Genomic DNA, 24,260 nt, shown 5'->3' with positions numbered 1-24,260 from the left:
TATATATATATATATATATATATATATATATATATATATATATATATATTTTATTTTATTTTTCTTAAAAAATTAAGTGACCCAAGTGTTTTATTACAAAAGCCCATGTTTTAGCTCAAGGTTACCTGAATCTCAGCTACCATGTTCTCATCGGGCTTTAAATGAACAGTGAACGCTTCTCTCATTTCTATCGCTCCATCGTAGAGAACTTCGATTTCGATGATGTGTTGAGTCTCACCCTCCTTAAACTCTATTTCTGTAAATGGAACACGACTTTATTTAAGAGCATTAGCATGGTCCATGCATTGGATTAGAGATTCGAACCAACCATTCAGTAATATACAGCAAAAGCTACTAAACAATTCAGGATTCCATAAATACGTGGCTATTTATCTACAATACAGAAGCATTGAGGGCTAGAGCAGGGGATTTATTCTGTCATTACATACCATATCCAGCACCACATGCTTACATGATTCCACAGAAATTACATTGTGTGTATTTACCATCCTTCCCATGGGGGAGTACCATATTCTATACACATATACATGTAGACTATAAGTGCTCAGAATCTGCCTCTGAATGGCCTGCCTGTGCAGCTTTATGATTTTCTTATTTCTGTATTCATTGACACAGCCATTTGGCCGGCTTGTATTTTGGGTCCTCACTAACAATTAAAAAAGCTTTCAGCAGTAAAAAGAAAAGAAACAAATGACTACTTTCTGTTTTTAGTGCATTCATGAGGTAAGGGATTTAATATGTAATGATTAAGTGATCTATTGGAAAGTAAAATAGTGTCTCATGCATTGAACTACAAGCACTCCATAGGAGGCAGAATAATACAATAATAAGTCAACTGTGTGAGGTGAGGGAGAAATACTACTCTGGCTGGATCCAAAATCCACTCTGTGTTTATTTTAAAGAAACTGCACTGTTAAATCAGATTAAAAAAACAGTCATGGTAAAGCTGAAAGGGTGCATTTACTTAAAATCTTTATAGATCTCACGTAAGGGGTTGAAAATATCAAATATTACTTCCAAACTGTATGTGGTTAACAAACGTTTTACATTATGGGAATTTGGACTTATTCATGTGATTTGTGAGAAGAAAAAACATGGCTACTATTTTCTTAATAAATTAATACAGTTTGATGTTTTTCAGCAACAACTTCCCTATCAGCTCACCTCATGCCACGGGTATCAAATGTTGGCCGATAATGGCCTAATCCAAATCTGATTTTCCGATGCACCACCAGTTATGTAGATATTTCCCATACAGGTGCTTTGCATATAAATGTATGCCGCATGGGGACCGTACAATTTGCAATGGATCAACCCCTTCAGGATAAGTGATGGACAGCCCTGCCATTTTGCTAACTGGTCCCTAAGAAACAACATCATTGGCACACCTGACATTGTAAAACAGTTCCATCTAAGCCTGAAACTTGAGTTAAACTCCATGGAAGGTGAATAGGATATAGGCTGCCTGATCTGATTTGGTTCAAGAATACACTGCGTTCAGGGTTTTTGTCACCCATTTGTGCAAAATAATAATATATCTTAATTTTGTAACCATAATGCAGTTTACTGGAAAATGTGATCTATTTTATTTTCACTTTGCAAAGGCACATATGTTATAAATACCAATGTGTATGCTGTTTCTAAGGTTGGTTTCTCAAGATTCGAACCATTTCGTTTACTTATGATTTTAGGATTAAACGCAACCAAGACAACTAAAAAAACTGATTTCATCAAATATGAAGGAACCTGCAAATTTCATAAGAATAACTAGAATAGGTTATAATTTATTTATGTATTTAATGAAAGCACTGAATAAAATTAAAGAATAACAATCTGTAAAAACAATAAAAGCAATAGATAAGGTCATAAGCAGAGTTGAGAGAAGATGTCTCAAAATGAGTCTAGCCTATATTCGCCAAAAGCGTAAGTTATCAAAACTTGGAATATAAAATATGTTAACCAGTAAAAACAAGGGAAGAAGCTACGCATCAATTAGAAAAATGTATACTATAGCTCCGATTGTTCAAAACAGTGATTGATCCCAATTCCAGCATTCCCTAAGTCTGGATAGTAAATTTCATCCAGAACTGAGCTCGGGCATTATTTATTCATACATTTTCTTCTTATGAACCAGGTTTCTAGCAGGAAACTAGGCACCGGGAGCACTATCATTGGGAGGGTGTCGTTTTGCAGATTCGCAAAGTTTCCAGAAAGTGTCTGGTCCCCATTTTTAAGCAGAGTGGTTTGATCCATTTAACTCACAGGGGTTTAAATGCTGGATAGAACATGCTCTGCGTTTTCACAGGGTATGCACCTGTTACAACGCATTCGTTACTCCGCACTACCATTACAACGCGACTTTTATAACGCATACCATTACAACGCATTGCGCTGGGGGGCGCTATAGGATAGGGAATGGTATAATTTACTATCCAACACCTTCCCTAGGGTCCACGGGGACTGGAGTTAGAATAGTAAATTATACTTACCACTATCCAGCACCCCAAAGCGCTATGCGTTGTAATGGTATGCGTTGTAATGGTCGCGTTGTAATGGTAGGTAGTTGTAACGGTATGCGGAGTAACGTCATACATCCTTTTCACAGCCTACATTGCACACAGGACATATACCATTACTTGCCGTAGGGTTAGGACAGATGCTCGTCATAGAGGTTAACGGAAGGATGCCAATCCTTAGCTGAATGTAAAGCTTCTTTTTAGGTAGAGTTTTCAAAAAATCAAGAAATTCCTCAAAATGGTACTCCGTTGTACAGTTCAGAAAGGATTTAGTTAAGCTCCTAAGAGAAGAATCACCTACACTTGTCTTCTGGACAGTTTGCCAGAAGGTATTTTCCACTGGCAGAAATGCACTTGAGGTGATTGCACTAGAGTCAGACTAGAACACATCCAGACCTAGTTTACTTAACAAACTCTATATATATTTTAAACAAGAGATATTCAATGCCTGGGGTCTGCTGATTATGTGGCTTAAGGCTGCTCTGTAATGGGCCAGTTATTCAGCTGACCAGAGCCTGAGCCAGTAAAAGATGGATTTCAGTCTAGCACTATTGTTTATCTTGCACAGATTTAGGTCGAAGCGCAAGGCGATTAAGGGGGAGCTCTGCAGTAGCCTTAGCAAGGATTATACAAAGGAGTTCTCACGGGGGAGTAGATCTTCAGCTTCACTATGGTACCACAGTTCAGCGCCATACAGCGCCGCGCTAACTGCCTGTGCTCTGTAGACCTGCAAGGCGGGAGAGACTGGGACACTTTTAAAGCCACCAACAAACTTAATATTAGCACTGGATTTATGTTAAAAAAGCAGATCTTGCTTTTAGCGACTTGTTCTCACAATCTATCGTTCATGACAATTTAATGCCTAGATAGACAAACTCTTCAACTCTTTCTAAAGGTTTAGAGTCCACAGTGATCACACACCTGTTCGCCCTCTTGACATTAAAAGTCATACATTTGGTCTTTCAAGCACTAATTTCGTGCTCATTTAATTTGCAGAACTGGTTGAATTTATCAACCAGGGTCTGTAGGCCTCTTGGTGTATTAGAGATCAGAAAAGTATCGTCGGCGAAAAGTGGACTGGAATTTTCTTCCCTGCCAAGGTGGGTGAGTCACTTTCTGACTCGAGTAGAAATTCTATGCACCCATTAATAAAAACAAAACAATGTGGGAGCTAGTACACACCCCTGTTGCATTTCTCTGCTTATTTCTATCTTCCCGTAAGTTCACCTCCATAATTATCTGTATGTAGGCATATAATGATGGATAGATAACAGATTAGGAAGGATATCCATAGCAGATTACACTTGCCACAAGTTATTCCTTGACACCAGGTCAAGCATGGTACGTAATGCTATAAATGCAACGTAAACGCTACCCTTACCCTTACCCAGCAGCATTGTTTTTACAAGGTCAGCTGAAACAGAAAGACCTGGTTAACAGTGCTTACGTTTTGTTGGAAACCGGCCTTGCGTTCAGTTAAAATTGAATTTTCAGTCATTCAGGCCTCAAGTTTGACCACAATTTGTTTATGAAAGATCTACTGCAAGTTGTCTATTAGGCTGATCGGGCAGTAGTTGGGTAGGTCAAACTGGGGACCTACCCAACTACTGAGGACTATCTCAGAACCCTTCCACGCCTCTGGGATCGGACCTCTCTGGAGGATTGCATTACTTAAGATGTTAATGTATGGTAACCACAAATCAGGGTTAGAATAACAAAGCTCAGCTGGTATTTTTCAAGGCCGGGAACCTTTCTTACGTTCTGGGAATTCTGAGCTGCTTAAGTGTTGGCTAATGAAAAAGACAGCGGCTGTTCAGTGCAATTTAGAGGATTATAATGAGAATTTATTTGTGAATTTTATATAGTGCTGCGCATCGCCTCAGTTACTTCAGAGCGCTCTACAGTTTGGACAACAAGCTCAGGAATCTTATGCAGCAGTATACCAATGGAATGGGGCACAATCCTCTCTTGAAACAAATCTGAGGTCTAGTGAAACAACAATCTAAGCAAAAGCAGATCTAGACACTGTCGTTCTGTACAGCAGGTAACGAAAAAACTAAGAGGTTATTCGAGGTCATTTAGCAGCTTTATTAAGTAATTACAAAGTGCAACTTCAACTTGTACCAGAGTAATTGTTTTTTTTAATCACTATTGTACTAAACCATAAAATCATCACAGCATAAAACATTTGGGGCCAGATGTACAAAGTCTTTTTATGGTAGCAAACACTGCGATTCAGAGTTTGTGATCGCAAAATTGCTGTTTCTAATGTACCAGTCCCATTTTAGATGCCTTTAAAGTTTTACCAACTTCTACAATGGAATTGTGCCCGCATATCTATTTGGTATTTGGGAAGAGCGGGTTGTAGGCGTCCCTGCCCAATCTCAAATTGGTATGAGCTAGACCAATGTTTTACAACTGAAATCCAGTTGCAAGCTATTGAAAAAATTAATACTGGGTTGGTAAACTATTTGCAAAAGGGAAGCTTCCCTGAGAGTTCTGATTATAGTATATCTGTCAAGAGGGCCCACAAATAAATTACCTGTGTTTGAAGCCCCAGTCTCTTCGTGAACTCATGAGACGAGGCTAGGAGGCCCACAAGACACCTTAAGAATCTTTTTAATTGTTTGTAGTGAAATTACATTCCCATTGCCCCACACACCTACATCATTGGATGATCTGGCCTTTAATTCCACATTATTTATTTTGATCATATGGTGCAGGGAGGGCTTGAGTGCCAAATCTAGCAGCAAAAGTCAAGACTAAAACCCTGTGTCTGGGTGAAACAAACATTTCTGAACCAAGCTCTGCAATCATTCCACTGGGTATCGTAGATCACTCATGAATATGTAAATGAGGTGGCACTCTTTAGTGGAGGATCTTATTCACTTCACCTACTAATACTATATTGGATGTCAGCCAGAATTTTTTTGCCATTGGCTCAATATTGCAATCTACACCTTAGCATTCTGCTTTTAGGTTCGACAGAAAGAGGACAGAAGAAATAATGAAGTAGGAAACTTTGCTACTTTTTATTCATATATTCAACTGGAAGAGAGCATGCCTCCAATTGTACTAGGTACCAAAATCAGGCTGGTTCACGTTGCCAAGTTGAACAAGATTTAAAAAGGAAATCAGAATCAATCGCTTATTCAGAGTTTGGTTGATGGGATACTCTTTCAAAACCTGGCTGATACCCTGTCTGCCTTAATATAGGCTATAATGCATAGGCTTTAGCTCTTGTTATGTGGCAAACAGACATCGAGCTTGTTTCCAGCAGAGCATCCCGTCTAACAGAATCTAAAAAAGTCCTCTGCCGTTTGATATTTGTTCCATCTTGTATCTTGTTGGTAGAGTTATTATGGTTTTAGTATGAAACATTTTGTCACTGACCCTTTAGATATATAGTGCTAAAGCTGTATTCCCTCTGAAAGGACTGTTTTCATAAGTGGGCATTTTACTCAGAATATATTATCGAGAGATCAGTATTTGTCACCACGTTCCATTCAATATTTTAAAAAAAATTGTGGAGTGGCTTTTCAGAAAGAATAGAAATAATTCACAAATATATTATTTCAGAAAGACCCACTCTGCGTTTATGGGCCATCCTTCCTTGCTTATCTGTCCTCATTGTGATGATAACTACTGAAACATCCTTTTATGATGTCGTTCACAAGGCCATGCAGTTAGGCCGATGTTTCAAGATATGGAGGGAGCAACCAACTGTAGGAATACTGAAAGGGGCGGTGAGGAAGCAGCGTACTGGACCTCACCCGGCATTTCTTTATGAGACAGAACGGCAGCTATGAGCATGCACTTCGCTGGAGCGAGCCACTTGATGATCTGCACGCCACAATGGTCTGATTCTGAGGCAGAATCTCACACTGCTGATGATTCCATGAGTTGCCGTTTGGCAACCCGCCCATGGGGTAAAATTGGGACTCTGCACTGGGCGCATTTAATTTAGGTCTCAATCACAGGAAGTATGGGAAGTTGAAAGCCTATAGCATCAGTAGTCCAAGCCTTGAAGTCTAGTAGTCAATCTACACACACATAGATATAAAGTATGGAAGCCCCTGGGAAACTCCTTTTGCCAACGCGAACCCCATACCACTTGATCCAAATGTTTATCTGTGGGAAATCATATAGAATGCATACCAGATGCATCAGGGTATGCAAATAAAGTGGGGAATTGAGGGTGTCACCTGAGTTGCACTGGACCATCACTGCAGTGGCAGCTACCAATATTAAAATACAAATATGGTGGGAGAGATGTCCCCAAACTCACAAGTACTGCTTCCGCCAATGCAGCACTTCTATCCCTGATTGTGTCCGCGAGCATGAAAGGGAAGGACTTCCTTCCTGCTTGTGGAATGCAAATCCAACCAATCCTGGAGCTGCTCTTTTGCTGAGAGCAGCTCCAGGATTGGTGAGAGCAGGGTACCCAGCGCTCATTTTGAGACTGGAGGCCTGTGCCAGCAATCTCCTGGCTTGCGTCTATAGTGCGCATGTCGGTCTAGCCGCAGCAAGAGAGCAGGCCAACCCGACAAGTGCACTGCAGAGGCAGCTGTAATCCTTCAATGCAGGATTTAGCCCCACCTCCTGCGCTCACATTTGCACAAGCCTTTTTAAAATAAAATGGCATGGTAATAAAATGGCACTGCCATGCCATTTTATTGATTTCTGTGTGCCTACTGTTCTATAGCAGGCGGGGCGATGCTCCTCGGCTCTTCAGGAGGAGCCACCCTGCATCACCGGCTCCCTATTATTCGATTGCATTCCATGTTACTTTTTGATCCTCCAAAGCCTACTCCTTTTCTTTTGAAGAAGGCCACAATGCCTAAAGATCAAAATGTCCCTTTTTTCAACGGGCCATGAATCATTCTTCGTGCAGTGTGACAATACCCACTGCAGAGTTGTAGTGCTGCATAATGCTGCATGCAGTGCTGGAAGGTGCTTCTGTAGCATCTGCCCAATCTTAGAGGGGTTTCCCACTACCTACTTCCACCCTCCTAGCTCACGCTGTTCCATGCCAGAATCTGTAGCCGTGAAGCCATCTGGTGACACGAATCCCCAAGCACATTTACTAACAAATTCTAAAGAGAGGGAAGGAAAATAGTAGTATACTCCTGTTAATTATCAGAGGTGAGCTTGGTTGAGTCCTGGCAAGAAACACTGCAAGCAATCTTGCATCTTGCCTTTTCTGACTCAAACAAGGTACCTTCTTCCAGTACCAATCGTCTTGCTAGAATTCATGTTGGGGGCCCCAGAGAATTGGGGGCCAGATGTGCTACTACACTGGTCCAAAAAACATATTCACAATTTACAACCAGTGTGAAATTTTGCAAACAAACCAATGTAGCAATAGGCCCTTTTTTCTCAAACAACAGAAGAGTCATTGCTGAAATGAGCTTGTTCTCCATCATGAGAGGAATTGTCGACATGACTTAGCACTCTCCAGCATTGCCCCCTATTTTATATAGCACTGTCTAGCATTACCGTCTCATTCCTTTTAGCAAATTGTAACTTTTGTTTATAGTGGCTGGGGCACAGCTCCTCAGATTGATCAACTCTTTGCTGTCTACTGCTGGTTTCCTTTGGCCGATATTATCCAAATGCAATATATACACCAAATGATTTTACCAGTTTTTGCCTAATTAAAGCCCAACATGCTTTGATGGTTGCTTTTCCTGTTTTGTGCGCATGCAGCCATTGCTACTCTGCATTCTGACAGGTAGAGATATGTTCCACGATCACATAGGAGCCTGGCTTTTCTGATTTGTTGAGTATATGCACTATTCTAAATTTTATGTTTTTTTTGTCATGTGAAAACTGTCTCTGATTGTTGGACAAGGAGGAAGAAATAGGCCAGTTTGGCTAGTACAGAAAGATTCCGCTTTCAGTTAACGTTGGCACGAGTGCTTCCCTGTATCCCTCAATTCCTTCAAGAGATGTGTTACTTAAGCCACAACTTAAACATATCGTCTTTCTAGGAGAAGTTGTAAGGCAAACAACAGTTTTTTTAACGTCCCATACTTTTAGTTCAAAATTAAGAAGTCCTCTGAGCTAATGTCTGTGTCAATTTAAGGTTGCTTTGGAGATGTTTTTACTTCTTTGAACCGTGAATGTCTGGGTTAAAGAAGATCAAGAAAATGGCAAATGGAGAAAACTTACCACAAACAATGGCATCGGTTGGGAAGGGATCACACTCTAGATCTTGGGATGCACAATGTTAGAGTTCTTGAGAGGTTTTTTTTCTAACAACAATATAAGTATATTTATCTCACAGCTGGATGTGAATTTTCTATCTTTAACAACAATTGACAATATTTTTGTTAATCATATTTAGAACACAATTTTTCTGTCAACCAATATTTTGGTTACATTATTTTGTTGCAATACCACATATATCAATATGATCTGACTACTTGGACAATATGTATCTGCTCTGTAACTATTTCATAGATCATCAAGTAAGACTTCACAGGGGAGATTTGCATATTTGGAGAACACCTCTGGTTCCCCCAGATACCTTAAAATAATTTGCACGGGAAAAATAATATTACTGTATGATAATGACTCTGCTTCATGAAGCCATACCTTCAGCACATGGGGCTTAGTAATGGAAGTAATGCTGTTCGTAGGGTGGGAAGCACTTTTTACCTGCCGGCCAGTAAGTTCCTGAAAAGAGTAATTGTATAAAGTAATCCTTTTTCACAAGTGATAAAGACGCTGTTTATATTGTTCAATACCCGACTGTTGCATTTCAGTTGAATTACCTGGTTTAAATGGACCATTGGCCAGAGGTGGTGTTCGGTATAGTGCAGGGCTACAATGTGAGGATAGAATGGGTTAAGCATTTAAGGGCTACTTTTTTTCTACTTTACTTTCATGCCCGCTTGGAGACTGCTCCTATTTACCAGTGCAATTTTAGGGTATTTTTAACAAATGAATGTTCTCTCAATGTATACATAAGATGCTATGACTTAGGCAACAGCAGAAAAGAAACACAAGGACAAAGTAATAGTGTCTGAAAAGTAATGTATGGAAAAAAAAGTGTGCAGAAACTGCAACCAGTGCACACTTCAAGCCAACTCCACACTAAACAATCCTTCTCCAAACTGAGTTTCTCAGCAAATCTTAGATGCCAAATCATAATGATAACTGATAAAACTAGAGGTCAAAGATAGCACCATACTTTCCAAAGAAGAGATATGAGGCGCAAGATGTAAGAGAGGGAGGTGAGATGGCTGGAAAGTCCTTTGATCCGATATACTAAAGAAGTTACACACATTCCAGAAGGCATCCTGCCAGTTCCAGTCAGGGAGGGCATTTTCTGGCCAGGCAACAAAGTGAGGGTGCCATGCCAAGTGAGCCTCAATTCTATCACTTGTTAACGATGAAAGCACCAAAAATATTCCAGAATATCCCAGCAAATGATTTGGCACTTTCTGTACAATCTGGCATTCTTTGAGGTGTGACAAGTAGAAAATACAGAGTTGTTCCAGTGGAAGAACAGAGCCCTAATACAGAAACTTAGCACTATCGAAAAATAGCAGGTCATAAGTTTGTGTAATGTGGGATTGTACAAACAGATGTTTGAGGGTCAAAATGAAATCATGCACAAGCACTGCATGTGTTGCATGTGCTTTCAAGCCTGTTTAGTCCACCGTAGCCTAGTATAAAAAAACTCGTTTTTTTTACTAGGGCAAACAAGAATTTAAACTCACACCTAAGAAGTGCATCAGAAAAATCTGTTGCACCATTTTCTGAAACTTAAGTGGCAAAACTAGTAAACATTTCATTGCTCAGCAAGTTGTGTTATTTTAAATGCGTAAAAGCCTTTTCAACGAAAAAAAATCGAATCTGTTAATATTTCTTTAACTAGAAGAAAGCCTTTCTTTGATCATTGTGTAACAAAAACTGAATAAACTGACTTTGCCCCGGAGTTGTCATCTTTTTCATTTAAAAACAGAAAGCATTGTCCATGACTTATCATGTAAACCCAGAAAATATAGCGTGAAAGCAGTTTGTGCCAGGCAAACATTATCCTTTATTTTGAAAACACAGGTGCCAAGTTTCTGTAACATGGCCCGAGAGATTAGTCTGGCTCGAAGGACATCTCTGGCTCTTTGGGAAATAAAAAGAAACTTCTTTTAGAAGAGCCATAAGATTCCACTAACGGCTGTTCGCACCAGTGCTGCTCGGTCCTGGAAATGACCAGCTCAGGATTGCACAACTCAAGAGAGTATCCCAGATTTACTGTCGAGAGGTTATTCAGTGCTGGCGTCACAGTACGATGTCTCACGGTGCGCTTGGTCCTCTACACATGCATATGTCAAGCTCGTGTTTACTCATGCAGGGATGGGTATGTTCCGCCAGGCACCACACGACTAGAAATATCCGTGATACCACGAGGACCTTCTTAACTAATCCATACTCACCACTCTCCATATACTGTAAAAGTGTAGCCTTGTTTAGAAAGTGGACCGCAAGTTAATGGTGAATCTCAAAGGACAAATCCATACCAAGTGTGTTCACTATAGCATATTTCACTTCACTCTGTTATTGATAGCTGACTTTGCATGCATGTGTCTGTTGGTATTTGAAGAACACAAACCTAGTTACATAAGAAGATGAGTTCTCATGAACACAATGACATTCCCTCTTCCTGAGTCATCCATGTTGGAATGGAGTGGTCATTCACAGTACAGCATCTCCTAGAACTGACAGCAGTGCCCTGATGAAGGGCTGCCCCAGAAATAGACTGAAAGACATTCATGAAAATCATGATTTAAAGGAATAAAATTATTGGAAAATTATGAAATAAAGAATTTCATGTATGAGAAGAGTTGAAAACCTGAATTTGTTTACAGCTTTCAAAGAGCAGTGTACAAATAAGTATATTACGCCCTTTGGTGTACGAAAAGTTGTGCAAAAGGAGATACACCCTCCAGTAAAGGTGTACATGCTGACTGCCTAGCCTACAAGGCCATACATTAAAACAACCGCTAATATTTGGTGGACTTGCTCTCCACTTCTAGCCGCCCGAGATCCCTAAGGATCAGGGGTGTCTTTCTTTTGAAGAGTATCCAAATTCAGAACCTCCCCTTCACGGAAGCAACCTTTCTCTGAGGGATCCCCACAGCCAGAAACAGACAAGCCTCAGAAGTAAGGAAACTAACTAAAAAAAGCACATGCATGAAATATCACCATACTCCTCTCTCTACACAATATCTACATCTCTGAATCTAAATGAACCAGGTGCTCAAGGGTATCTCTACTACAAAGTTACAGCCACTGCTCACAGACTTGTTTTTTAATTTACAGACTTGTCAAACTTTTTAATCCGGTTCCCCACCTCTTATTTAATCGCCTCTTCTGTTTTTGTCTATTTTTCTTCTAAAGTTCCCTAACATTCCCACTCCAGATGACTATACATTATCAAACAAAAATAAGAAAACCTTTAATGGGTGAATTTTCTACCTTGGAATATACCTGTGACCCATGTTAAGACTACCAGCCTTACCCCTGGAAATGTACGACTATGTATACATTTCTAGGGTTTATTCTTAAAAAACAAAGGTTTCGAGAATAAGAAGAAAAATGTAAAACAGAGACTGAAGGAGACTTGTTCTAGCTCTCTTAATTTTATAGGTTTTTTGCAACATTTTTTAAACACGAATTCAAGCTGTTGCTGTAAAGCTTATGGCATCAACTTGCACCAGCAAAAAACCTTGTATTAAATGGCTTAGTTAACAAACAGGAAAGAGAGGAAGACTAAATACTAGTGTGTGTGAACCATCAGAGTGTGTTCACTTACACACAAAGTAATTGTCAACATCATAAAGAACAGTCACTCATTCTTAAGGAAAATTTAAGACATGTCCTGAGCATATTCTCCTTGTACGGTACAGTATTTTCTTACAACACAGGAAAGAGCTAAAGGAGAAGTAGCCACATACATTATACGATTCAAGTAGTATGGTTAGTAGAAGAGAATGATAATTTGACTGCTGTTATCGGTACAGATTTAGGCTGTGTGTGTCCTTGCCCACAACAAGAACACTGGAAAAGAAGGGAATGCAACATCAGAAAGTAAGCATCAACTGCTTTGCTCATACCTTCTGACACAGGGTTATAGTCTTCTCCGGAGGTGGCTGAGCCGTCCTTTGTGTGCACCCTCACGATAGAAACCTTCGAAGTGTCACCAAGGCGAAGAACAGGAATTTTTACAATCACAATTTGTCCAGGTTCCTTGGGTTCACTGACACTAAACTTGGTGTCTCCAAACTTGATGATGGCTCCTGTTAATTCGGAGAAAATGGTTTGAGATATGTGCTGCAGTGTCACTCTGAAGACAGTCATATAGTAAAACATTGATTAGGGTCTTACTGTCGGAGTCATCTTTGATTTTGATCAGAGTTTCGTTTTGTTCACCAATAGAAGCTCCAAAAGGTGAGTCACTTTTTGGAGTACCAAGAACCAGGCGCAGCTCTTCTTCTTCCTCGTGAATAGTATCATCGACCAAAACAAGGATGCAGGGCTTCTCCCTCTCACCTAAAACAATCACACAAAAGTATGAGTACTAGATATTAGATCTAATGTATTGATTTATTGACGTATTTACAGAGTGGGGACACTGGAATCTAAGCATTGTAAAGAATTACAGAGAACAACATGTACGGCCACAGCAGAGAAGTTGAGTGAAGAAGTACACAGAAGGATGTGGAGGAAATTAATTTATCCAGCAATCAGATGTGAAGGTGATGATGTATTTTAGGATAGGTCCTGAAAAGCTTACATCAAGATACCAAATGTGTTGGACATTAATATGTTTCATCATCTCCACAGAGACTAAATGATCGTTCCACAATTAATTGTGCTGTTTGCAAGAGTAATTTTGGTTGCATTTCCACATTAGACTACTACCTGCAAGAGGTAACTGAGTACTCACAACATATGTTGTGGTACGTGTTTACATAGTTCTGCAGATTAGCCTACCCAGACTTGTCTGCTAACCTGGTCCTATCCGGAAATTCGATTTTGCAGGTATTCTACCAAATGTGAATTTGCTAATGTCACTGAATGGATTTAGCAGTTTACCCAAATTATTATTTCTAGGCCCCCAACTTGAACTTGAATGCAAAAAAACCTTTTTGAAGGCTCCATTATAAGTAGACTCTTAGGCTCTGTCAAGGAATATCACTCACAGAAAAGACATCACTAATTACCTGGAAGAAACGTGATGATGGCACTGTCGGTGTTCGGACGTTCTTCAAAGTCCATCATTACCTGTGCAGAGCCTTGCCTCGAGTAGCACCGCACTGTAGATTTGTAGTTGATATCCCCAGTCCGGTACACTACCGCTGTAATCTGTCCATCTTTTTCATTACCTATGTAAACTGGTTCTTTGAACTGTACCTTAGGCACTGCAATGGGAAACACAAGTGTTACAGACACGTCTACTATATTGAGTCCAAACACCATAAATAATCCCAAACTGACCCCTTTAAAACTTGAATAATACTTGGATAATGCATAAAAATAGGTTTTTCCATCCAGAATTAAATGAAGATTCAATCTGTACTACACAAGCTCTAGGAACATTCTCTTTTAATCTGTACAAACTTCAGCTGCTCCAGTACTGTTAACTTGCTGACAAAAAAATATACTTCTAATGCATTATCACTTTTTTATCCATACGTGAACTTCCGCTTCCTCACCTGTCGACCTGTTAACTGACAGAGCCAGTGTCACAAGACATGCCCTGTGGTAGAGGAGGACAACGTCCTCACGGAGGCCGCTCCCCGCAGCTCAACCACAGGGCACCAGACACTGGAAGGAGGGTAGAATCTGACTGCCATTTCAACTGAGTGCCACAAAATGGCAGCCGAAAGGAAGTGAGCTAATATTACAGCTAATGCTGATAACACCCCACTTTAGTTAAAACCCCAGACGATGGCAGTAATCTAGAAATACAATTTATTAAAAATGTGGTTCCCAGATACTGCAAGCAAGTAAGGATGTCATGTTTTGGTTCTTAACACTGTGCAAGAAAGGACATCTTTTCAAACATCGTTTTCAATTACACTACTTCCCAGAGCTGGGCTACTTTGAAATACCTGCCAATATGACAGTAAGAAGCCAAATCACATGGAGTGGACTTTGGGAAGGGCAAAGCTGACAGGATCCCTACCTTCACTGCTATCAATTGTAGCTCAGTGAAAAGCAAGGGCTGCCACGGCCTTTCCATATAGTGAGACACTCCTCAAAGTTTTAGCAGCTACAGGGTCTTTATAATAGCAACAGATTCCTCGCCTTAAGGGTACTTAGGAGGTTGGCATTGGCTCCTTAGGAAATGAATGTGTATTCGTCTGTAGCACATACTTCACACATTCAACTGAATTGCCTCTGAGTACTTCTTAAATGTCTGCAGTGTAGAGAGCTAAGGCCCAGAGAGATAATCAGAATCACTCAGTGAATTGATCTTCTGGTTCGGAAATATGCAACTTTGCTTTCAGCACTTTTATAACAAAAATACTCTCCATGGATTATTAATGGCAAAGAACATCAACATACAAGTCCCTATTTCATATAGGGCATACTTGTCCTGTTTGCAACATGGTGCACCTTTAAGCACGTGTGCCAGGTGCAAACAGGGAAATTGCGCCCTATAATGTAGAATGCACTGCCCTGAGGGCAGCCGCAAACTTGCACTGCCCCAGGTGAGGGGGAGGGAGGAACACACATTGAAGAGAACTACGGAGCAGCTGTTGAAAAGCTCTGCTCTGTGACTCTATGTGCAGGCAGCAACCCGCCTTCACTTTTGAGAGTGCATACAGAAGTTGTTGCAATTATGGATTTTTACAATTACTAAGAGAGTTATTATCTTTTAAATGTGTTTAATCTTTTAACTTAAGATGTGACTTTTAATTTGTATTATATTTGAGATTTCTAATAGTTTTTATTAATCAAATACAACAAACATTTTCCAAGTTGAGATCCTAGCTGGAAGGTGGGATGAAAAAGACCTGAAGTGGAGGCACCTTAGCTACATATTGGGTTGTGCAAATACATGTTATACTTTCAGTTAGTGAATTGCTTTTCCAGTGGCACACTTTTAAAGTTAGGCGGACAAGAAGCCTATGAATAAAAACTAAATTCAAGTAATCATATACATTCACAATCAATCATATGTGCGATTAAAGGTTTGTCAAACACATGTAAAATACTTCAATTACATGTGGCTAATCATGCAGACAGTATAATAAGAACATTTATGATGCAGCTACAAAGCTCTATGCCACTTCTGAGATGTACAACATATCAATAAGGAATATTTATTGTACACAACTGCAACATCAGATTTTCCACAATATTTTCATACAACTGAAATCAACCAATCAATCAAGGATTTATAAAGTGCGGCATATCACTGGTGAGTATGTCAAAGCACTGTTTGCTAGCTGATTTGTGGTGATCTGTTCATTGGAACAGCTAGGTGTTAAGTTCGTTCCTGAATTGCCGGAGCAATGGGGCGGTCCTGAGGTGCAAGGGAAGGTCATTCCAGGCTTTGGCTGCCAGGTGTGAGAAGGATCGTCCACACTGTTGCCCTGGCGGATCTGGGGTGTTTGCGAGGATGAGGGAGGCAGATCTTAGGGGCCTAGTTAGTTGGTGAAATTCATGCATATGTTGATGTGTGCTGGTCCTTCGTTGTGCTGGCCTTTGTATGTGTGGGTCAGCATCTTGAAATCTCTTCTAGATCGGGAGCCAGTGTAGCTTCTTGAGCGCGGAGAGGTGTAACGCAGCTGCCAGATCGCCTGACTCCAGAGCGCAGGGCTCATGGTTTGATCCCTGTCACTGACAGCAGCTCAGCATCATGTGACTCTGGGCAATAGCTCACTTATCTCTCTAAAAGCCCCCAGCACCTTAAGACCCTTTGCAAAAACCAGATTATTATAGGCGAGGTGTAATGTGGTCCTATCTGGGGAAGTCGATGATGAGTCTTGCCGCTGAGATTTGTATTGTCTGCAGTCTCTTCAGAAGGTGTGTGGTGACTCCTATGAAGAATGTGTTCCCATAGGCCAGCCTGCTGGTCCTTCTGGTGTTAATTGGGAGCCACCGGAAGATCTTGAGGAGCATGCGTAGGGTGTGGAAGCAGGCGGATGAGACTCTGTTTACCTGTTTCTTCATAGATTGTTTGCTGTCCAAGATGATGCCAAGCCTGAGGGCGTGATTAGTCAGGGCGGGGATGGCCAAGCTCACCAGGCGTCCATAAAGCATACCATGGCGAGATGTTGTTACCAAAGATGAGGACTTCTGACTTGTCCGTATTGAGCTTGAGACAGTGTCCTGCCTCCAGCCGGCAAAATTCGCTATATATCTGTGGAAGCTGGTTCTGGTGGTGGAGTGGTCTTCTGACAGCAAGAGGATGAGCTGGGTGTCGTCGGCGTAGGAGATGATGTTGGGTCCGTGTGATCTGATGGTGTGGGCCAGGGGGTCATGTTTGTGTTGAAGAGGGTGGGGCTGAGTGATTATTCTTAGGGGATGCCGCAGATGATCTTCTTGGGTTCTGAGGTGAACTGTGGGAGACAGATTCTCTGGGTTCTTCCGGTGAGGTTTGAGTTGGTCCATTTAAGGGCGTTTCCCTGGATTCCGAAGTTGTGGAGTCTGTTGACGAAGATGTGATGGAAGACAGTGTCAAAGGGAGCTGACAGGTCCTGGAGGATGAGGGCTGCTGTTTCACCGCAGTCCAGGAGGGCCCGGATATCGTTGGTGGTTGTGATCAGGGCTGTCTCGGTGCTAAGGTTGGCTCTGAATCTGGATTGAGATGGGTCCAGGAGGTTGTTGTGCTACAGGTGTTTATTGAGTTGCTGGTTGATTGCCTTCTTGAGAATCTTCTGTGGAAATGGGAGCAGTGAGATGGGCCGGTAGTTCTTCAGTTCTGTGTTTTTGGCAATGGTTTCTTCAGGAGTGGCCGTACTTCAGCATGTTTCTAGTCTTCCAGGAAGGAGTCCGAGGTAATGGAGATGTTCAGGACTTTCTCGAACTCGTTGCCAATCGTTTTTCTCTTGAGTTTGAAGATTTAGATGGATCAAGGGTCATTGGGTGCCCCATGAGTGCACTGAACTCATGTTGGAGATTGTGGCTTGAGTTGTGAGAGGATCCCAGTGGGTGAGCAGGTGTTTGGGATTTGTGTTTGTGGGTGTGAGCATGGTGATGCTGTTGGTGGCAAGGGACTGGGGTTTGAGGTTTTCGTAGATGGCTGATATCTTGTCATGAAAGTGGTCCACCAAGGTGTCACAGTCCTTGGGAGGGGGGCAATTTTGATCTCAATGGTTGCAGAGCTGGAGAATGCCTACACTATGAACCATAACTCCTTACTGCGGTTTGTGCTGGCTTCTATGTTGTCTGCTAGGATGTTCTTCTTTGTTTCTTTCAGGAGGCTGTGGCACTGGTTGAGTTCTTTCTTGAAGGTGGCATGGTCACTTCTCTCTTTGCTGGTGCGCCACTTCCTTTCTAGTTGCCATCAGTTGCATTTGGCGGATTTCAGTTCAGAACCAGCTGGATCTTGTAGCAGTTCCTTTGGATTTGGCTGGCTTGACAGAGGAGATTGTGTTAGCGCATTCTGTGATCCACTTAGAGAAGTTCTTTGCAGCCTGTTCTGGGTTGGATGTTGAGTCTGGGAGGTGGGAGTTGAGAGTGTTGTTCCACTTGTCTTCTGATATATTTTTCCGATTTCTGAGTGCTGAGCTGAGGGGCAAGGCGCCAGTGTTGGTAGGTCCTGAGATGGTGAAGTGGGCGCTGTAGTGGTCAGTTCAGGTGAGCTGTGGGATGTGGTTGTACTTGACTGTGTCACTGGATGCGAAAATCTGAATGAGTGTGTCCTGCGATGTGTGTAGGGTCGGTGACAAATTGCTTGAGGCCGATGTTGCTAATACTTTCCAGGAGGTCAGTTGTGTTGGTGTCGCTGGGCTTGTCGAGGTAGATTTTGAGAACCCCTACGAAGATGTAGTGTTCGGAATAGATGGCAATTGGGGCAATGAGGTCAGGGATAGCATTGCAGAAGCTAGGGCGTGGTCCTGGTGGTCTGTATGCGAGGGTGCCTCTGATGAGGCTTTTTCCATAGAACCTTCGTGTTTGTTAGTTCCCTCCCAGTGTGTTGTCTTGTAGTCTTCGGGGGTGGCGGTGGCGATGGCGATGGGGGTAGGTTTAGCCAGGTCTCTGTGAGGAAAATGATGTCCGTGGTGAGGGATGAGATTGTGTCCCAGATCTGTTTGCAAAGCGATCATGCATGAGTAAAATGCACAGGAGCTGTGCTGTGGCGGTCTCGGGTTGTGGTGGTGGACATAGATGCGTTTGCGGTGCATCTGGCATTGTTGGTTGCTTCGGTGTTGCAGGTGAAGAGGCAGTGCTAACGAGAACAGGAGAATGGTCCTCCGATGGTGTGTGGTGTGGGTCAGCGGCAGTTGTCATTGCGCCCAAAATGCAGGGCTCGGAGGTGTAGCTGTGCAGGGTGGAGAACCAGTATTCCTGGCGCTGGGTGCGGTCCAGGCACTGACAGATGCAGATAAGCTTTCCTTTGACGCACCAATGATGCAACCGTGCTGCGGCCTCCATTAAGAAGGTCCTGGGTGGTGGCGGGGCTTAATGGAGTGGGGAAGCAGGAAGACAGAACGTGTAAAACAGCAGCAAAAACGAGCGGTTAGGGGAGCAGTGGCAGGAAAAACAGCAGGCAATAATAATAATACAATGACAGGCTATGAGCTACATTAATGAGGAATAAGCAAAACAATAAGCAGTACAGAGATAAAGGATAAAGATAAAGGTTACAATAATAACTAACAACAGCTGTATAGAGATAAAGGTGGATAAAGAGTGTTAACAACAGTCGCACTGAGGCAGCTGTGAGAGTAAGTAGTTAAGGTGAAACTGACACAGTGGAAAAAAGAAAAGAAACATTACTGCTGATCGGCAGAACAATTACTTACAGTCAGACACAGAGTCGTTGATGTAAACAGTGGCTTTGCTTGGCTCTCCGAGTACAGCATTCATGGGCATGCGCAAAATCAATTCAAATTTCTCAACTCCCTCCAAGACTGGCTGTCCCAGGTCATCCAGGATGATTACTCGGAAGGTCTGCATGTTCACACCAGGGGCGAAATCCAGATTACGACTAATGCCAACATAATCCACACCAGCTAGAAGGAAAAGGAAACAGTACATAAGTGGACTCAGTTATTTCAAGCCACTCCTGCAGACAAGTCCACATAAAGTATACAGCCAGTAAAGTTTCAAGTGAAATTCATTTTCCATGCAGATTCACACACTACAGTAGAGGTTGGAACAGTTTTGGGGTGTATTCTTCCTCATTAGGTAACATTTCTTCCGATTACCAACTATTACAGGAAGATACATCATTGTGTTCAACTGGCTGTTGTTTAGTTTATCACCTCACACTGCTTATCCATGTCCAATCAATGTACGGCAACATTAAGATACAGGAGAGACAGCCCTCCCAGTCGCTTCTAATGGGTTCCTGGAGGAATTAGTTTGTTCAAGGAACGTTTATCTACGGAAGCTGTAAAGAGGCTAGTGGACTATGGTTTTTCATTCACTATCCAATGGCTTTCTCTCAGCCTCCAGCTATGTAAAGCTATTAGCCATGACATTCTAGTAAGCTTTGCCAAGACAGCATACTTTTATATTAACAAACTACAGCATTTAAACTTTTTCTTCTGAATTTAAAGGAGAGGATGGATATACCTGTGATTTATTAGTAACACATTTTATCACTTTTTTTTAAATTAAAAAAAAAAGTTAAATGTGCATGCAGACATTTTGCATTAGCTATGTGCAGGAAGAAACTAGGCAAGTGATTATTCAAATGAACACTAATACATCAATTGATTTGCATTACGAGACAGAATTACATGTAAAGACAAAGTTACCTTTGGTGATGCTATTTCTAGGCAATACTGCTGCCTGTCATTTGTTTTTATATCATATTAGAAGTGCATCGTCCATTGGATCTATTGACAATCAACAAATGATGTCATAAAATACATTTTGAATTTAACTCATGAGAAATTGTTCGAAAATGCAATGCAAGGCAGTAAAATACTAATAGTTAAAAGTAGCCTTCTTTAAATAGCTGTCCGTTTCTTGCTACATTTAAAGGTGAGTCTGCTTCATTTGTAAGTGATCGATCGCTGGTGACGTGATAGGAAGGGGACGCTCACCCTCTGCAGACACCGGCTCTGTTTTTCGTGACCGAACGGTCACAGTTGCAGTCTTTGAAAGGTCGGTTCCTGTTCGCCAGACACGCACTTCCACAAAGCCAGCGTTCTCCTCTACGTAGTACTCGAGGTCTCCAAAATAGAAGGCGGGTTCTGGAAAAGGCACAGTGAACACATTTTAAATAATTTCCTCCCAAGAAATTCGACGCTTAACCCCTTCTCTTAACGGCCCCAAATGTGTTGTGATATCACAAAGCAAAACATACATCAGCCAAAAGGGGACGGTCCACCCAATTTGTTTTTGAGGGTACCAAATGGGTCACTTTACAAAATCACAGCATTATCCTGTCATTTTATTATTTAAACGGAATCCTCTCTGCCACTTTTTCTACCTTTAGGTAGTTAGCACAGCGCAACCACCACCTTTCTCTCCTGTGCAGTTCTCCCACACGTTTCAAGTGGAAGAGAGTCGTGCTATTTTATTTTGTTACTTTATGTGTGTGTTTTGCTACTGCAGGACGAGTGCTCCGAATATAGTAACAAAGTAACATGCGCCTCTCACATTCGAATGTGTCAGAAGATAGAAACAAGAGAAGGTATTCCGTCTGCCAAGTGACAACTTTCAGCAGTAACAGTTGGAAACAAGATTTGCCAATCACAATAGGTCGCGCTTATGAGTGAAACTTCTTCAGTATCGACTGAGTTAAGGCACTTACTAAACCATCATCATACGCGCGACCTGTCAATCAATCTGGCATCATCCATCCATCCTTCCACCAACTGACTCATTCTTTCATTCCCCCACTTACCCATCTACAGTAAAACACAAATTTAAAAAGCATAAACAATAGAAATAAAAAGAATAACATCGGAAAAAGGAAACCATGCCACCACATAAACAATGCGGGCACATCCTTGCAATGAAAAATTAAATTAAATTCAGCAGCGAGCAGACATCTTGCAATGGTACTGTGCATAGCGTATTGTTGTTTTCAAGTTTCAACATGGCTGCCACGTTTAGAAGCAATGTATAAGCAACTGTGGAGTAGTAATACCTTGATACAGTATGTATAATACCAATCCAACATGATCACTCTGTGACCACTACCCATCACACTAGCCAGCCACTGTGTAAAAGTAATGTGCATAGGGTGTCATTATTGTACAGATTGCAGATGGCTGACAATGCTTTTAAATATGGAGGCCACTTTCTAAGTGTAAAGCAATGAGGCACTATGGGCAATGCATCTCAAGATGGCTGCCCGGTTTAAAATCAGTGTCCAAAGCTAAAGTGGCAAACAAGCAACCCAACAGTACCGTCTCGTGAGCTCCAGGATAGTACTTCAAAAATAAAAGTGATGGAGAGGGAAAGAAATTAAATGTGACTTATATAAGGAAAAAAGAAAAACTGAAGGACTAGCGCACCATCCCTGCCACAGAAGAGTACCAAGACCCTTGCCTACAAAGGTAAATCTGTTAGATTCCACGTAACAAAATTCCTGCCTACATGCTTTATAAAAGTGTAATAATAATCCAACCTTACAGGACTATTTGTTTTAACATATATATTTTTTTATACTAAGCAGATGAGGCCTACTGCCTTTGTCAGAACTTTCATAATAAACACAACATCAGACATAGCATTTCACAATGAACCATTCAGCCCTACAGTCTTCAAAATTGGCTTGCGTCCATGCCTGCCTGCAATCCATGCCTGCTTTGCAGAGCATAAATTTACCTACAAGCCAATCATCAAATTATAAATATGTACAAAATAGCAGTTAGGAAACAAAAAAACAACCCCTCTAATGGAGAAATAATAATGATTCTATCAGTGCACATCTTCTAACTCCTGGTTTTCTCAGAGGGGGTAGAAAACACCAAAATAATTGCCTACTAAGGTAAACTGCGAGATTCCAAGTAACAACATAACTATCTATACCAGGCTTCTCCAATGAGTAGTATGTCAGCTACCGGTAGATCTCCAACTACCTGTAAGTAGCTCTTCAGTGTATAGCCCAGCCTCCTAAATTAGAAGCTTTTGCTTAGTTCATTAATGTATTTGCAACAAAATTGAAAAGCGTGTTTTCGAGATAAAAAATGTGTGTATTATCAGCACCCATAGGCTATTTGGAGAAAAATATTGAATTTCAACAATGTAAGTTTAAAGCTGTGTGATAAATCACACTGTGTTGGAGAGACGTATATCTAATAATATTATTTTGATTCCATGCGCATTGCAGCTATTTATTTTATGTATACCCTTTTGGAGGATTTCTTTTCTACATTGACAAAGCCTTTTTTACACAACTGCTTGCAACCATGCCTGATTAACATGAGTGATCACTGCTCGTATCCAATAAGGTAATCTTGTCGGTATTTGACCAGGATATCAACTAAAAAATATCGTAAAATATCAAGGACCAGAATATTGTCAAAGCGGGTGTATATAAAGACAGATGTACTAGTCTTAACTACCCATATACATACATTGAAAAAAAAAAATATATATATATATATATATATATATATTAGAGGTACATATAATTGGAGCTAAGAATAGCAAATCCAGGCCTCGAAAAATCACAAAAATATTACTAGACCTACAGGTCTAGTGTCTTGAATAGTCTACTCGACTTAACTGTACTGTAGTTGACCCGTAATCTGGTCTCAAATTATGTGATACTAGCAAATAATTTATTTTACATAGCTGCCTTTTTCTTCATTATCACATATGTGAGCACCTTCAAATATTAAAGTCCAGCATTTCTGCTGTGCTAATATTCTATTTTGTTTGATTTAATAGACTAAACTTTAGCTCCATGTATAATGAGAATCTAGCCCACATATAAGGTACACCTAACACCTCACCTGCCTCTTAGTTCACTAATAGCTTCAGTGCAGGAGCAGGAATGCTGCCCAGTTCATGTTTAAATACTCACTTTTAATAAATGTATGACTAAAGCATGATTTAGAAATGCATTGTCATTTACAAACAGCATATTTTCCAGTGAAATGGCCTCAAACATTCCCACTAACAAGCAGTTTTACTAATAGAACTACATAAAATATAAACAATAGTCTGTGGAAATTGGTTTTCAGCAACAAAAATTATTATTTGCATATCACCGAGTAGAGTTCTGCTCTCTTTCTTCCTATTAGAAACTTTTGACATCACACAGAATTACTAAAAACAAGTGCTTTCATAACTAAGAAAATATATTTTAAACTGTTTGTACAGTTTAATTTCAAGCTATTTAAATTTTGTGTTAGAAAAAAACCTGACACCCTACAACCTTTCATTTCACACTCTTTGTACAGCACAATTGTCAAACAGTTCACTTTACAAAATCCTCTAACTTTGCTGCTTATTTTGTCTTGGAGGTTTTGTTTACTTTTCTTTCTCTGAATGCAAATTGTATGACATGAGCTGGCGCTTGACCATTGCCTCTGAACACAGAGCAACTGTGACAAGATTAAG

The 24,260-nt window shown here is 40.9% G+C and overlaps 1 protein-coding gene across 1 annotated transcript in view; it reads right to left on the bottom strand.

Moving 5' to 3' along the window:
• FREM2 (FRAS1 related extracellular matrix 2) overlaps positions 1-24,260 on the bottom strand; it is a 635,470-nt gene that overhangs the window by 167,853 nt on the left and 443,357 nt on the right. The window contains exons 7-12 of the mRNA XM_078657234.1: positions 20,783-20,932; positions 19,532-19,741; positions 13,772-13,969; positions 12,933-13,097; positions 12,662-12,844; positions 126-256 (exon numbers count right to left, since the gene is read on the bottom strand). Coding sequence (XP_078513360.1) covers positions 126-256; positions 12,662-12,844; positions 12,933-13,097; positions 13,772-13,969; positions 19,532-19,741; positions 20,783-20,932 — 1,037 coding nt within the window. The remainder of the gene's footprint in view (positions 1-125; positions 257-12,661; positions 12,845-12,932; positions 13,098-13,771; positions 13,970-19,531; positions 19,742-20,782; positions 20,933-24,260) is intronic.

Source organism: Lissotriton helveticus, chromosome 8, assembly GCF_964261635.1.
Source record: "Lissotriton helveticus chromosome 8, aLisHel1.1, whole genome shotgun sequence".
NCBI classification, from domain to species: Eukaryota; Metazoa; Chordata; class Amphibia; order Caudata; family Salamandridae; genus Lissotriton; species Lissotriton helveticus.
Note: the sequence above shows the minus strand (reverse complement) of the source record. Positions and strands in the feature narration are given on the sequence as shown.